The sequence below is a fragment of the Sceloporus occidentalis genome, unplaced genomic scaffold (genome assembly GCF_023333645.1).
Source record: "Sceloporus occidentalis isolate IW3139 unplaced genomic scaffold, rSceOcc1.0.p SCAF_64, whole genome shotgun sequence".
Lineage (NCBI taxonomy): Eukaryota > Metazoa > Chordata > Lepidosauria > Squamata > Phrynosomatidae > Sceloporus > Sceloporus occidentalis.
In genome coordinates this window covers 3,068,184-3,083,099 of record NW_028317044.1, presented here as the reverse complement: position 1 = coordinate 3,083,099, position 14,916 = coordinate 3,068,184, and the positions used below count along the sequence as shown (strand labels likewise).

At 45.2% G+C, this 14,916-nt stretch overlaps 2 protein-coding genes across 7 annotated transcripts; one reads left to right on the top strand and one right to left on the bottom strand.

The window, feature by feature from the left end:
- Positions 1-2,018: 2,018 nt before the first annotated feature.
- Positions 2,019-6,946, bottom strand: LOC149287122 (uncharacterized). Of its 5 annotated transcripts, none has more exons than XR_016277522.1 (7): positions 6,884-6,946; positions 4,350-4,416; positions 3,854-3,982; positions 3,619-3,753; positions 3,050-3,222; positions 2,821-2,913; positions 2,019-2,710 (listed from the first exon to the last, which is right to left on the bottom strand). XR_016277522.1 is itself a non-coding variant. In XM_089493435.1 (5 exons), exons 1-3 carry the CDS (start codon positions 3,992-3,994, stop codon positions 3,124-3,126), a joined length of 375 nt encoding a protein of 124 aa, XP_089349561.1. In that variant the 5' UTR covers positions 3,995-4,005; the 3' UTR covers positions 2,019-2,710; positions 2,821-2,913; positions 3,050-3,123. The 5 variants fall into 5 exon arrangements, 1 of the variants encoding a protein (XP_089349561.1); XR_016277523.1 differs by lacking the exon at positions 6,884-6,946 and adding an exon at positions 5,286-5,485; XR_016277524.1 differs by lacking the exon at positions 6,884-6,946 and adding an exon at positions 3,390-3,525 and having other exon boundaries at positions 4,350-4,776.
- A 148-nt stretch (positions 6,947-7,094) lies between these two features.
- LOC149287121 (coiled-coil domain-containing protein 74B-like) lies at positions 7,095-13,635 on the top strand. Of its 2 annotated transcripts, none has more exons than XM_089493434.1 (9): positions 7,095-7,634; positions 8,412-8,459; positions 9,499-9,591; positions 10,412-10,510; positions 11,020-11,263; positions 11,945-12,206; positions 12,297-12,379; positions 12,980-13,030; positions 13,318-13,635. In XM_089493434.1, exons 1-9 carry the CDS (start codon positions 7,457-7,459, stop codon positions 13,451-13,453), a joined length of 1,194 nt encoding a protein of 397 aa, XP_089349560.1. In that variant the 5' UTR covers positions 7,095-7,456; the 3' UTR covers positions 13,454-13,635. The 2 variants fall into 2 exon arrangements, with proteins under 2 accessions (XP_089349560.1, XP_089349559.1); XM_089493433.1 differs by having other exon boundaries at positions 7,098-7,634; positions 13,315-13,635.
- The last annotated feature ends 1,281 nt before the right edge of the window (positions 13,636-14,916 follow it).

Below are 14,916 nucleotides of genomic sequence, written 5' to 3'. Positions count from 1 at the left end.
TCGGAGTTTGCAAAAGCAGTGAAAGTCCTCCTAGACAGGAAGGAGAAATGGACCCAGCTCCATCCTTTCTCTCTCTTTGGGGTTTGCAAAGGGAAATACCTTTTGGGGCTTCTGTGGCAAAGAGGATCCCCCCCTGTATCCCCTCCCCGGAATATGTGTGTGTGTGTGCGCACTTGTGGAAATGACAGCTTTGAGCATGCTCAGAAAAGGTATTTCTATGCTGTCAATGGGGATCTGTTTGTCTCCTTTTGATAGCCAAATCCACATTGAACCCACTTTAATGTGCTTTTCACCCCTTGTTGTGCTCTGTGTGTGATAACCAAGAGCAAATGGGCTGGCTTTTCTGGGTTGGCACCACTTTAGCCATTTTTGGGATGGAAGCACATAGGACCTATGTCCTGAGTCAACATGCTTAGGATGAACTTACGTCAATGTCATCTCTCTTCTTTCGAACTGTGAGAAACAAACACCCAATATAATATTTTAAGTCACGGATATCAGGTAATCCTTCCCCAAAGAACAGTTGTTGTTATAATCATGGAATCCTAGAGTTGGAAGGGATCCCAAGGGCCATCCAGTCCAACCCCATTCTGCCATTCAGGAACTCTCAGTCAAAGCATCCCCGACAGATAGCCATCCAGCCTCTGTTTAAAGACCCCCAAGGAAGGAGACTCCATCACTCTCCGAGGGAGTGTTTTCCACTGTTGAACATCTCTTTCTTTTAGGAAGTCCCTCCTAATGTTGAGGTGGAATCTCTTTTCCTGGAGCTTGAATCCATTGTTCCGGGTCCTGTTCTCTGGAGCAGCAGAAAACAAGCTTGCTTCCTCCTCAATATGGCATCCCTTCAAGTATTTAAACAGGGCTATCGTATCACCTCTTAACCATCTCTTCTCAAGCTAAACATACCCAGCTGCTTAAGTCTCCCCTCATAGGGCTTCATGGTTTCCAGACCCTTTACCATTTTGGTTGCAGTCCTTTGGATACGCTCCTACATGTCACCATCCTATTTGAATTGTGGTGCCTAGAACTGGACACAGTATTCTGGGTGAGGCCTGACCAAAGCAGAATAGAGTGGCACTATTACTTCCCTTGATCTAAACACCATACTTCTGTTAATGCAGCCTAGAATCGCATTGGCCTTTTTAGCTGCCGCGTCACACTGTTGACTCATGTTCAACTCATGGTCTACTAGCACTCCTAGATCCCTTTCACATGTCGTCTTGTTGAGCCAGGTGTGCTCCATACTATATCTATACATTTATTTTTTTCTGCCTAAGTGCAGTACCTTACACTCATTCAAGTCCTAGATAAAGATATTGATTTGCACTGGGCCGAGGACAGACCCCTGTGGCTTTAGAGACTATAGCAAAGCCTTTGACTGCATAGATCATGAAAGGCCATGGAATGCCCTTAAAGACATGATGGGAGTGCCAATACATCTGAGAGTCCTGATGAGGAATCTGTACAGTGGTACCCCGGGTTACGAAATTAATTCGTTCCGCTGCCGCTTTCGTAACCCGAAAGGCTTTCGCAAGCTGAAAAGCCATAGGCGCTAATGGGGAAAAGCCGCGATTTCGTGCGAAATAGCGCCGAAAAGCACCAAAAGCTTTTTCGTAACCCGAAAAAACATTCGTAACGCGGAACAGTTTTTTTAAATGGATTTTTTTCGTAACCCGGAAATTTCGTAAGGCGGCGCATTCGTATCCCGGGGTACCACTGTACTTAGGAGAAGAGGCTACTATTAGAACAGAATATGGAGAAACAGAATGGTTCCCAAATGGCAAAGGGGTCGGGCAAGGCTCCATTTTATCGCCCTATTTATTCAACTGGTATGCAGAACATATAATATAATAATATAAAAATATAAAAGAAGTTAAAAGGCAATAAACAGGTGCTGCAAATTGTCGCAGAACACAACAAAGTGAATGTACAAGTTACTCTTAACATAAGGGTTTGTTATTATTGTTCAGTTCAGTAATAGGAAACATACAATTCAGAAATAACAACAAAAGGAAAGAGACAACTAACAAAAACCTGGCAATGATATAATCCCAACTTTAATAATTGCAAAATACATTACCATACCAATGCAATAATACTATTACTACTAATAATAGCTAGACCTATAGGGTAATGCAACAACACAAATAAAACAATAACCTTTCAAAATATGATAGTAAAATCCATCAGTGTCCTTCCCTGGTCTCTTCTTGCAGGTGCCAGCTTTTGGGGTTCTGTAGGAACCTCACCTGAATCATAAGAGGTTGGCCATTTTGGGAGCTGGTTGACACTCTTCACAGGCCAGCCTTGATGGTAGGGGAAGGTTTTCCACACTTCAACTTGGAGGTTGGGTGGGGTAGGCACCCAGGGCCTGGCATGGGGATGGAGGAAGGGGAAGCTTGGCGCAGAAGGGGAAGAGAGGCTAAAGCCCCTGGCTGGGGAAGGGGATGGGTGCCCTTGGTGATGCCACAGTGCCCAATGGAAGGGAGAAGTTAAAGCAGACAGGTGCCTACCCCACCCAACCTTTGATTGAAAGTGTGGGGAGTTGTGAAAAAGTCCTTCTTCTCCCGAAGATGCAGCAGAGGGTCCTAAGACGAAGCTGCTGTTATTCCGGCGTCTTCTTTGCTCAGCAGGGCCTAAGGTGGCAATGGGGCCCAGAGTCCCCTCAAGTGCTCTGTGAAGAAAGGCAGGGGGTAGGGCTTCCCTGAGCCTGAAAACAAACAGAGAAAGCAGAGATGTTTTGGGCTTGTACATCTCCCCTTTTGAAGGGAAAACCAAGTCGCCCCCAGAGAGAGAGAGACAGAGGGAACCCAAACTCACGGTGCTGGAAGACAAAGTGCGAAAAGCATGCAGTTCATCTCCTGTATTAGGTGTAGCCTCCTCATCAGGGTTTGAATGGTGTCCATTGTTTTGCTGCAGGGAAGAGAGAGTAAAGTGAGATAGAAAAGCTTGCAGTAGAGATTTGGATTTCTACCTCTAGCCCCATCAAGTGGACTAGAAGCTCAGCTGACGATTTCTTTCCCAAGCCCTTTCCTTGGAACAAACGTACCCTGGAGACATGTAGGATTTCAAGTCCCTGCTGGTCATCTCTCCTGTGATCTATGGGATGGGTTGATCAAATGGCTACATCAAGGTGACGTAGAGGGATAGGATCCACTTCTTAAGCTCCCAGGGATCTTCGGTGTATTTTACGATGGCCCTGATGGCTCGAGCCGCCTTCACCTGAGGACAGAAGGAGATGCTAGCCTCAATAAGAGGACCACTCTTGTGGACAATAAGGAAAGAGAGAGGGTCACCTGTCCCTTCGCCAACTCCAAAAAGACAAGGTGCAGATGGGAAGGAGTCATGCCAGGGTCAGTAGAAAAGACCCTTCTGGCTCATTTCCATACCTTAACTGCAAACTGTTCATTGCTTCCCTGAAGCAGACCAGAGCCTTGATTTGCTTTGGACCGCAAGAGCCTTATGGCCGCCTTCAGATTGCAGCTTGGTGAGCAGAGGACATTATATATCATCTCATCACCAATGCTGTCAAGACAAAAAGAAGTGGGAAGTTTTGTTGTTGTTGGACCTCTAGCCCCCCAAGAGTGAAAATAGGGATGCGGGGGAGAATCTGCCTACCTTTCCAGTGATTAAAAAAAAAAGCTCCGTGATGATATCCAAATGCTTCAGGGCAATAGTGTCTGCAATGGTCTCCTTCATTTCAGGGGAGAAATTGGACAACTCCTGGCACACGTGATGCACACCCTCCTTGTTCTGTCAGGAAGAAAAAAGAGAGGGGGGAAATATTAGGTAACTGCAATTGGTTATATGTGGCAAGCCCTGAAAAGGGCCAGCAATATTCTCCTTTGCTTACCAGCAAAGAGCCAGGGTTACATTCAGCCTCCTCTGATTCCGAGGAACAGATGTCCACTTCTTTTGGGGATGCTGGAGCTGACAGTTCCGAAACATCCTGGGGATACAGGAGTACCTCCTTGAGAGCAACCTGGGAACGCATGAAAAGAAAAATATAGGACATTAGAAAATAGAAGTTAAGTGCACTAACAGCAATGGAAATTCATGCTTCCTAGTAATGCTCTTGATGGAGGACGTTTTGGAATTCCTCCTGGTCAGGAGGTTGGAACGTAGGGCATATCTTCGAAAAGGAGGACGCCTAGGCACCCTCGAGAGGAGCAGTCAGGGTCCTTCAATGCCTGACCACAGAACGTGGTCCCTTCTCAGGCACCATGGGGCACTCTGCAGTAGTGGCACAAGGGGAAAAGACGACCCAGTCTGTGAGTCGTCATCATCATCATCATCACCATCTTATTATTATTATTATTATTATTATTATTATTATTATTATTATTTACCGTCAAAGGGGGAGGCTGCTCCAATAGAGACTCTGTCCTCAACAAAGATCCTTCGTGGTTCTGGAGTCTGAAATAGAGGCAGGAAAAGTATATTATTATTACTGTTACAGTGGGCCCTTGATATCTGCTAGGGTTTGGTTCCAGAACCCCAATGGACCCCAAAATCCATGGATGCTCAAGTCCCACTACATACAATGGGGTATTATTATTATTATTATTATTATTATTATTATTACTATTACAGTGGGCCCTTGATATGCGCTAGGGTTTGGTTCATACCAAGAACCTCAAGTTACTTTTAGTTGGGGTCAGACTAGATGCTCTCAAGGTGTTATTTTCTATAATCAAGACATTTATGTTTTGTTCAACGCCCCAAGTCAATGCACAAAGAAAGGAAGAAAGAAGGAAGGAGGGAGAGAGGGAAGCAAGGAAGATAAGAAGGAAGGAAAAAAACAAAGAAAGAAAGAGGAAAAGAAGGAAAGAAAGAAAGAAAGAAAGAAAGAGGGAAGAAAAGAGAGGGTGGAAAAGAGGGAAAGGAAGGAAAGAAAGAAAGAAAGAAAGAAAGAAAGAGGAAAGGAAGGAAAGGAAGAATGTATTTAATTATTCGTTTGTTTCATTTATATCCCAATTTGGCTCACATTTAAAATTGCAATAATATATAAAATAAATTATTTATATGCAATATTAATATTAATCAATTAAATTATTATTTTGATATTATATATAAAATATATTGTTTCTATTTATCAATTAAATTATGCGTATATAAATGTAATATTAATATTAATCAATAAAATTATTATTTTATATTATATAATAATAATAATAAATAATAATTTTTTTATTTTTATACCGCCCTTCCATAGATCAGGGCGGTTCACAGCAAATATCAATAAAACAATTAAGAATACATAAAAACACCCCTCTCTCACTGACCCCTCCCCCCTGGTAAAAAGCCACCACAGTGGCAAGATAGTCCTCCGCAGTTCTGGGGAGCTTCTTCCCAGGTGACATGGGGGGGGGCAGCGGCAGAAGTAGTCCTCCACCAGCTCTCAGGCAGTCCCCGATGTTGCTGGGTCTGCCTGATGGCTCCCTCTGAGGCCGAGATGACAGTTGAAGAGGGAGGGGCCTCTTCCTTCAGGCAGTCCCTGATGTTGCTGGGTCTGCCTGATGGCTCCCTCTGAGGCCGAGATGACAGTTGAAGAGGGAGGGGCCTCTTCCTTCAGGCAGTCCCTGATGTTGCTGGGTCTGCCTGATGGCTCCCTCTGAGGCCGAGATGACAGTTGAAGAGGGAGGGGCCTCTTCCTTCAGGCAGTCCCTGATGTTGCTGGTCTGCCTGATGGCTCCCTCTGAGGCCGAGATGACAGTTGAAGAGGGAGGGGCCTCTTCCTTCAGGCAGTCCCTGATGTTGCTGGGTCTGCCTGATGGCTCCCTCTGAGGCCGAGATGACAGTTGAAGAGGGAGGGGCCTCTTCCTTCAGGCAGTCCCTGATGTTGCTGGGTCTGCCTGATGGCTCCCTCTGAGGCCGAGATGACAGTTGAAGAGGGAGGGGCCTCTTCCTTCAGGCAGTCCCTGATGTTGCTGGTCTGCCTGATGGCTCCCTCTGAGGCCGAGATGACAGTTGAAGAGGGAGGGGCCTCTTCCTTCAGGCAGTCCCTGATGTTGCTGGGTCTGCCTGATGGCTCCCTCTGAGGCCGAGATGACAGTTGAAGAGGGAGGGGCCTCTTCCTTCAGGCAGTCCCTGATGTTGCTGGTCTGCCTGATGGCTCCCTCTGAGGCCGAGATGACAGTTGAAGAGGGAGGGGCCTCTTCCTTCAGGCAGTCCCTGATGTTGCTGGGTCTGCCTGATGGCTCCCTCTGAGGCCGAGATGACAGTTGAAGAGGGAGGGGCCTCTTCCTTCAGGCAGTCCAAGATGTTGCTGGGTCTGCCTGATGGCTCCCTCTGAGAGCCACATTAGTATTTATGTGTAATATTAATATTAAGCAATTAAATTACTATCTTATATTATATTTAAAATATAATATTTGCATGTAACATTAATATTACTCAATTAAACTACCTGATATTATATAAAATATAGTATGTATATGCAATATTAATATTAATAAATTAACTTACTATTTTTATATTATGTATAAAATATAGTATTTATATGCAATATTAATATTAAATTAAATAATTATATTTATATTATATAAATATATTGTTTATATGTAATATTAATATTAGCTAATTAAATTATGTTATGTTATTTATATGTAATATTAATATCAATCAATATGTTATATTATATATAAAATATATTTATATGTAATGTTAATATTAATCAAATTACTATTTTATATTACATATATGTAAAGTATTATTTATATGTAATATTAATATTTTAATCAATTAAATTACTACCTGATGTTATATATAAAATATATTATTTGTATGTAATATCAATATTAATCAATTAAATTACTATTTTATATTATATATATATATATAATTATTTATATGCAATATTAATATTTCTCAATTTCCTTACTGTTTTTACTGTCAATAAATGAGTAGTCCAGGCCTAAAGGGAGGATCTGAAGGAAGAAACAGGCCCTGCGGCCTAGTCCGTCGCCATGGAAACCGGGCCTGCACTGCAGCCTAGGCTCCGTTTCCATGGCGACGGACTAGGCCGCGGGGCCTGTTTTTCCTAATTTTCGGGGCGGGGGCGACTACCTTTGTTAGGAGCCCCTTCCCCGCATCCTCCATTCCTTCTTCGTCCCCCTTGTGAGAGCCTCCGTGCCCGCAAAACGCCCCTCCATTACATTCCCTGAGGCCTAGCTGTAACAGTAGTAGTAGTAGTAGTGACAACAGTGAGGCCCGTTGCCATGGCGACGGAGTAGGCCGCGGGGCCTAGTCGGTAGGCCTCAGCGGGGTTCGAGTGAGGAGGGATAGGCGAGGAAGGGCCCCGCTAGACGGGGACGAAGCCTGGCTGGTTACCTTCCCTCCTTCAGGCGGCGGAGGAGGAGGAGGAGGAGAGCGAAGGTCGCCATGGCGGCCTAGAGGCCTAGGCCGCGGCCGGAGCCTCCGTGGGAGTAGTCGCCTCCCCGGCGGGCCCAGGAGGATGCAGAGGCCTGGCTCGGGCTTCCCGCCTCCGCGCCACCTCCAGTACCCGGAGGAGGGCTCCTGGAGGCGGACGGCGGCGGAGCTGGAGCGGAACCTCCATTTCCTCCAGAGGCAACATGGCGAGACCTTGGCCCAGCTCCACGAGGAGGTCGAGCGCCTCAAGAGGGAGAACAAGGGTGAGAAGGAAGGGGGCTCCATTGGTTTGGCCTTTGGTGAGGGCTGAGGGAAAAACATTAGGTGCGCCGCCATTTTGAGAAGGCCCTCACTGGGTTTTGAGACGCTGATGGGTTGGAGGGCCCCAGAACAAGCCTCAGAACCCTTTTATTGATACATAAACTTAATATTTATGTGTGGATTTGTGTGTCTCTGTTGCACCTCCATTTTGAGAAGGGCTTCTCTGGGTTTTGTAACACTGATGGGTTGGGGGACCCCAGAACAAGCCTCAAAACCCTTTACATAAATTTAATGTTGTATGTGGATTATTGGGGGCTGTCACTGTTGAGGCCCTGCACCTCCATTTTGAGAAGGGCCTCACTGTGTTTTGAGACAGTAATGGGTTGCGGGACCCTATAACAGGCCTCCCTGAGGGCCTCAGAACCCTTTAATATATACATACATGGGACATACTAAAACAAATGATAGTACTAGTCCATATGGAAACCATAGTAGACCACAGAGAATCATTGCAAAATACTGTATTCTCCTATGATTCTCTATAGGCAAGTATTCCCCAATGATTCCTTAAGGGCAAATATTCTCCAATGTATCCCTATGGGCAAATATTCCCAAATGATTCCTTATGGGCAACTATTCCTCAATGATTCTCTATGGGCAAGTATTCTCCAATATATATATATATATATAGTATCTTAATATGTACCTGTAATCTTCATAAATACCTTAATATATACATGCATATGTTTTATAAAATCTCTTTTCTCTTGATTTTGCAGAACTTCACTACAAGCTGATAATGTACCCGGTCCTCCAGAATGTATCAGGTACCGTCTGACCCCTCGGCTCCAAAACCTCTCTTGTTTTTGGGGCCTTTGCCCAGCAGCGTCTCCTGGTGGGGCTAGAAAATGAATCCTGGCTGGCATCATAGAGAAACGTAGAATCATAGAGTTGGAAGAGACCCCCAAGGGCCATCCAGTCCAACCCCCTTCTGCCATGCAGGAACTCTCCATCAAAGCATCCCTGACAGATGGCCATCCAGCCTCTGTTTAGAGACCTCCAAAGATAGAGACTGCACCACTCTCCGAGGGAGTGTCTTTTATTGTCAAACAGCTCTTACTGTCAAGAAGATTTTCCTAATGTTGAGGTAGAATCTCTTTTCTTATAGCTTGCATCCATTGCTCTGGGTCCTAGTCTCTGGAGCAGCGGAAAACAAGCTTGCTCCCTCCTCAATATGACATCCCTTCAAATATTTAAAAAGGGCTTTCATATCACCTCTTAACCGTCTCTGCTCCAGGTTAAAAGTACCCAGCATCTCCCTAAATCTCTCCTCGTAAGGAATGGTTTCCAGACCCTTCACCATTTTGGTCGCCCTCCTTTGGACACGCTCCAGTTTCGCAACATCTTTTTTGAATTGTGGTGCCCAGAATAGGACACAATATTCCAGGTGGAGCCTGACCAAAGCAAACTAAAGTGGCATTATGACTTCCCTTGATCTAGACACTATACTTCTATTGATGCAGCCTAAAATCGCATTGACCTTTTAAGCTGCCGCAGCATACTTTTGACTCATGTTCAACTTGTGGTCTACTAGGACTCCTAGATCCCTTTCACATGTCGTCCTGTGAAGCCAGGTGTCCCCCATCTTATATCTGTGCATTTCATTTTTCTGCCCTAACTGTAATACCTTACATTTCTCCGTGCTGAAATTCATTTTGTTAGCTTTGGCCTACCTTTCTAATCTATTAGAATCAATTACCATATTTTGATTTTTGAGTCTGTCCTCTGGGGTGTGGATGCTGCCCGTTAAGGGTTGACAAAAATAGATGGGCCACCAAGGACTGACTTGACCATCGTTCTTTGCAGATCACCCTTCTTTCGAAAAGACCCATCGCCGGGATGCTTCATTGAGGAGGAGCCCCCGCGGATCAAGCACCGGAAATGATCACAGAGAGGACGGTATGGCTGGGGTCCGCTGGTGGTGCGGGCGCCATTTCCAGCTATGGAATTTCTGTACCTCCGTATGGAATTTTGCAGTGTCTTACTATTGTGTTTTAATATTTCACACTGAAGTAGCTAGAAATGTTTTATTCTGTTGCAAGGCGTCATGTATACATCGATAGTGCTGTACACTCATCCTTCCACATCTACGGCTTTGACTTTTGTGGATTTGATTATTCCCAGATTTTATTAGTATGTTCTCTCTAAGAATATCTAGGGTCCTCCAGCACAACTCTATGGTTAACTTTAATCAAAGATTGCACTGAAGGACCTAGAGATTCCCAGAGAGAACACTCCACTCAGCATTTGTAGCTCCTCCAGCATAATTCTATGCTCAATGTCTGGCAGATGTTGTCCACAGAGTTGCCCTGGAGGACCTAGAGATTCCTAGAGAGGTGTTCTCTCATAGTGTTTTGTTATTTGTGTTTATAGGATTTAGACATTCCTATTCCTTGAGAGGTAAAAAGAATAGTGTTTATTTTTTTATTTGCAGTTTTTCTACATTCGTTCCTAACTCCAGCAAATGTGGAGGGACCACTATAGAAATATCTGTGTAATGAAATCTCCACCTCCCTGAAAACGGAAGACTCATTGGGATAATACTTAAAACACCAAACGTTAGCGATGGCTTTTACGGGAGTTAATCCATCTTGATGGGAGTCCTGCAGTCATTCCGTTCTGGAACCATTATTTTTGTGATATGTTGTTACACAAAATTATTTAAAGAAGCCGAGTGAATTTATTATCACCTTGTTTTCCTTGCTGTCGTTCTCTCCAGACTTCGTTCTCTATGGAAAACTGCACCACCGGGGCCGCTCAGGGCGCAAGACCTCCCGTCATGCCAAGGTAGCCACAGAAGAAGATTCGAGCTCAGGCGGTACGGATGGCTAAGGGGTAACGGGGATCCGCTAGCGGCGCTTGTAAACGGGATTAAACTCCTCAAACCTGCTGTTACAATGCCTCACCTCTAGCCTGCCTAAATGATCCCGAAACTGGTTTAAATTGCTTTTACTGAGTACTGAACTGAGGTCATTGGATATCGGAGGCAGAGGAAGTAATATTTTAATCAATAAGAGCTAATGAGAATTCACAAGTGGCCATTTTAAATGGGCTTAAACTCTTCTTACTTGGCTTTGCAATGTCTTGCTTGTAGCCTGCTTAAATTGCATGTATTTATTTGTGGGATTTATATCCTGCCTTTCTTCCAAAGTGGGATTTAAGGTGGATGACGAGGGCTAAATTATCCCTAAACTGTTCTGACTTGCTTTTTTACTAAAGTGAAGTCCTTAGATATCGGAGGGAGGAAATATTTTAATAACAGTTTCCAACAGTTAACCCACTAATCCTCATTTGAACGTTAATCCTTGTTTGCTCTCCTTCCCAAAGGCTTTTCGGGTCTTGAGGAAGTAGAAGGCAAAGAGACGCATCCCAAGACCTCTGCCGATGTGTCCAGCCTGGAAGGGGAAGGAGCCAGGGACACGCCAGATGAAGACAGAGACACCCCAAAGGAAGACAGAGACACTCCAAAAGAAGACAGAGACACTCCAAAGGAAGATGGAGTCGCCCCGAAGGAGGTCACGGCCCCGATCCCTGAGCCAAAGGAGACCCCAACCAAGGAGAAGCCTCACAGGTTTGAGAATCCAATCCCTGCCTCAATGGGGGGAAGTAGGCAGTTATTTTCAGGGTCCAATTCTGCTTACTAGTAGTTATAAAAACAGAAAGCTTGCCTACTTCCCCTTCCATCTTCTAACAGGTGTTTGCGCTGTTTGACACAACGCCTCTGTGCCTTCAACTCTCCCATCGGTGTATGGTGGCCCCATGAATTTTATAGGGTTTTCCTATGCCAGGAACCCTCAGAGGTGGTTTTGACAGTTCCTTTCTCCAAAATATTGCTTACAGCACCTGTTCTTGGTTGGTGGCCTCTCAGTTGGCCTGACCCTGCTCAGTTTCCAAGTTGAGGTGGGATCTGGTGCCTTTTTATTTCGGCCATTTGATTAATAGCTATCTTTAAATAGCTTTAGAAGATGGTGGACAGCTTGTTTTCATAGAATTGGAAGAGACCCCAAGGGCCATCCGGTCCAACCCCCTTCAGCCATGCAGGAACTCACAATCAAAGCATCACCGAGAGATGGCCATCCAGCCTCTGTATAAAGACCCCTAAGGAAGCGTGTGTTCCACTGTCGAACAGCCCTTACTGCCAGCCCTTACATGTTTAGGCGGAATCTCTCCATGCCACCTGAGATCCTAAATGAATAAAAACCTCACTTGGGGGCTTTTAAAATATACAAAAATCTTTATCTTTTTTTTACAGCCCCCGTGTCAGCATTTTGGGACCTCCCCACACGCTGCGCCCTCCCTGCAAGGAGACGGAGGTGTGCGACCAGACCACCTCCCCAATATTGCCACCTTCACCGGCCCAGAGTCGCGCTGAGGAAGTGAAGATCCCGGCGGCATCCTCCAACCCCTTCCTGGCCAGCGTCCTTCCTTCCTGCATGCGGAAGCCCCCTACTCTCGAGGAGTGCGAAGCGGTGATCCGCCAGCTGTGGAACATCAACCACATGCAGATGCAGGAGGTGAGGGGCCTCGGGCATCACTGAAGAGGGGGACGGCACTAGGAAAGCCGAGGTAAAGTTAACTCTCTTTTCTTTTCTTTCTTCCTTCAGCTGATGTATTTGAGATCCTGTTTGGACGACATCTACAGGACCAGGAGAATTCCCGAAGATTACATGCTGGCCGGACACATCGGGTAAAGAATTTTCGGGCCCTGAGTTCGAGACGGAACTATATTTTAGCATGTGGGAACTTGGTAGGGTGGGCCACGGTATGGAAGTTGGCATGATTTCTGAAATCACCCGTGTTTTTCTCCCAAGAATCCCATTAAAATTAATTTACTGTATAAACTTGCCTATAAATTGACCTCACGTATAAGTCGAGGGCAGGTTCGGGGGCCAACATTATGGATTTTGATATGACCCATGGATAAGTCTAAGGTAAAACCTAGGGGCATGTAACAAAGAATGGAAAGGATGATGCAAAGGGAAATGATGCCAAAGAAATTCTGGCAGGCATAACTGTTTGTGCTCATCCTAAAGGCTGGATAGATGAGAGAGCAGAGGGGATCCATGCTTCTCTTTGGTGCTCCCAGGATGGACTAAGCTCTCCCCTTTTAGCACTCTATTCAGGTGTGGAAATGAAATAAAGTACAGTACTTACATTGACCTGTGGATAAGTCAACCCAGGTTTTTATTGCTGTGATGTGGGAAATATAAATACATATTATTTATTTATTTGTATCCCGCCTTTCCCTTTTGTTTTAAGTTGTTCTTAATAATGTTCTTCTCCTCAGGAACTCACAAACCACTCGGTTGCCCCGGATGAAGAACGCTCCTAAGCAATGGTAGGAATGACACTTTTTTGGGGGTGGAAATAGGTACAGTCCTCCCTTGGCTTATCTGGGGGATCCGTTCCGGACTCCCCTGCGTAGGCCAAATACCGCGCATACTCAAGCATGCAGCGGCGTGGTGACATGGCTTCTGTGCGACTTTGCACATATGCTCAAAGCCGCGTATAGCACGCCAGCTTATAACGTGGGCACACTGTATATTGGTTGTTTTGGTTGTTCCTCCTTTTGTTGTCCTGACCTACCCCATATTCCCCCCCCCCCACATTGCCTCATTCCAGCAGGTTGCTGAACCCACTGCCGGCGGCCGAGAGATCCGTCCTGCCAGCCCTGAAGCAGACGCTGGGCAACACCTTCGCCGAGCGGCAGAAGCGAGCGCAAGCCATCCAGCGCAAGAGGCTCAACCGGCCAGCATATTAGACCTCCGAATCCCACCATCGGCCTCAGAGGGTCTGGACTACTGCCCTTGGAGGTTTCTCGCCTCCCCAGCTCTCAAACGAAGGTGGCTTCTCCCCCTTGTTCCCTCTCCCTTTTTCGTCCTAGGTTTCATGCTTACCTCTTTTGTTTACTGTGGAAAAGAAAGAAACCCCACATAACCACAATGGCATCGTTTTGTTCTTTATTGGGCTGTGGGAAAACGTAACCTTCTCCTTTCAAAAGTGGGAGATTTAGGTATGGGATTTTCACCCCTGGAAAGTCAAGACTACACTCATCTCTCCACATTCGCTGGGGTTAGGGACCCCACCTGGAATATTGTGTCCAGTTCTGGGCACCACAATTCAAAAAGGATGTGGAGAAACTGGAGTGTGTCCAAAGGAGAGTGACTAAAATAGTGAAGGGTCTGGAAACCATGCCCTATGAGGAAAGACTTAGGGAGCTGGGGATGTTTAGTCTGGAGAAGAGAAGGTTAAGTGATATGATAGTCCTGTTTAAATATTTGAAGGGGTGTTATATTGAGGAGGGAGCAAGCTTGTTTTCTGCTGCTCCAGAGAACAGGACCCAGAACAATGGATGCAAGCTCCAGAAAAAGAGATCCTGCCTCAACATTAGGACAGTAAGGGCTATCCGACAGTGGAAGACACTCCTTTGGAAAGTGGTGGAGTCTCCCTCCTTGGAGGTCTTTAAACAGAGGCTGGATGGGGATGCTTTGATGGAGAGTTCCTGCATGGCAGAATGGGGTTGGACAGGCTGGCCCTTGGGGATCTCTTCCAACTCTATGATTCACAGGACACCCATGAATATGAGAAAACCACAAATAACAAAAACACTATGTTTTTATCTGAGAGGACACCTCTCTAGGAATCTCTAAGTCCTCCAGGGCAACTCTGGTCAGCGTCCGACAGACACTGACCATAGAACTGGGCTGGAGGAGCTACAAAGGCTTAGGAGAGTATTCTCTCTAGGGATCTCTAGGTCCTTCAGTGTGACTTCTGGTTAAAGTTGACCATAGGGTTGCGCTGGAGGACCTAGATATTCCTAGAGAGAATGTATCAATAAAATCCATGAATACCGTATATACTCAACTATATGTTGACCTCATAAGACGAGGGCTTATACATTTTAGGGCCAAAATGATGGATTTTGCTATGACCCATGGATAAGTCGAGGGTAAAACTTAGGGGCATCTAGCAAGGGATCTAAAGGATGAAGCAAAGCAAAACAATGTCAAAGAAATTATTATTATTATTACTATTATTATTATGCTTTATTTATATAGGGCTATAGATTTAGATTGTAGAACTTATACATTCGTACTGCATTCACATTCGTACTAAAACTATCTATATATACTATATACCGTCTATGCCTTATTCCAGCCTAATTTCTTATTTCTACAAATACATTATCATCAGCTAATAAAGACATTTTCATTCTTCTTTATT

Bases quoted from the DNA above. Each gene is read 5' to 3' on its own strand.
- LOC149287121 (XM_089493433.1), top strand. From the start codon at position 7,457: ATGCAGAGGCCTGGCTCGGGCTTCCCGCCTCCGCGCCACCTCCAGTAC. The intron at 7,635-8,411 runs GTGAGAAGGAAG...TTGATTTTGCAG, and splicing joins CCTCAAGAGGGAGAACAAGG to AACTTCACTACAAGCTGATA. The intron at 8,460-9,498 runs GTACCGTCTGAC...CGTTCTTTGCAG, and splicing joins GGTCCTCCAGAATGTATCAG to ATCACCCTTCTTTCGAAAAG.
- LOC149287122 (XM_089493435.1), bottom strand. From the start codon at position 3,994: ATGCGTTCCCAGGTTGCTCTCAAGGAGGTACTCCTGTATCCCCAGGAT. The intron at 3,754-3,853 runs GTAAGCAAAGGA...TCTTCCTGACAG, and splicing joins GTAACCCTGGCTCTTTGCTG to AACAAGGAGGGTGTGCATCA. The intron at 3,223-3,618 runs GTAGGCAGATTC...TTCTGTCCTCAG, and splicing joins TTTTTTTAATCACTGGAAAG to GTGAAGGCGGCTCGAGCCAT.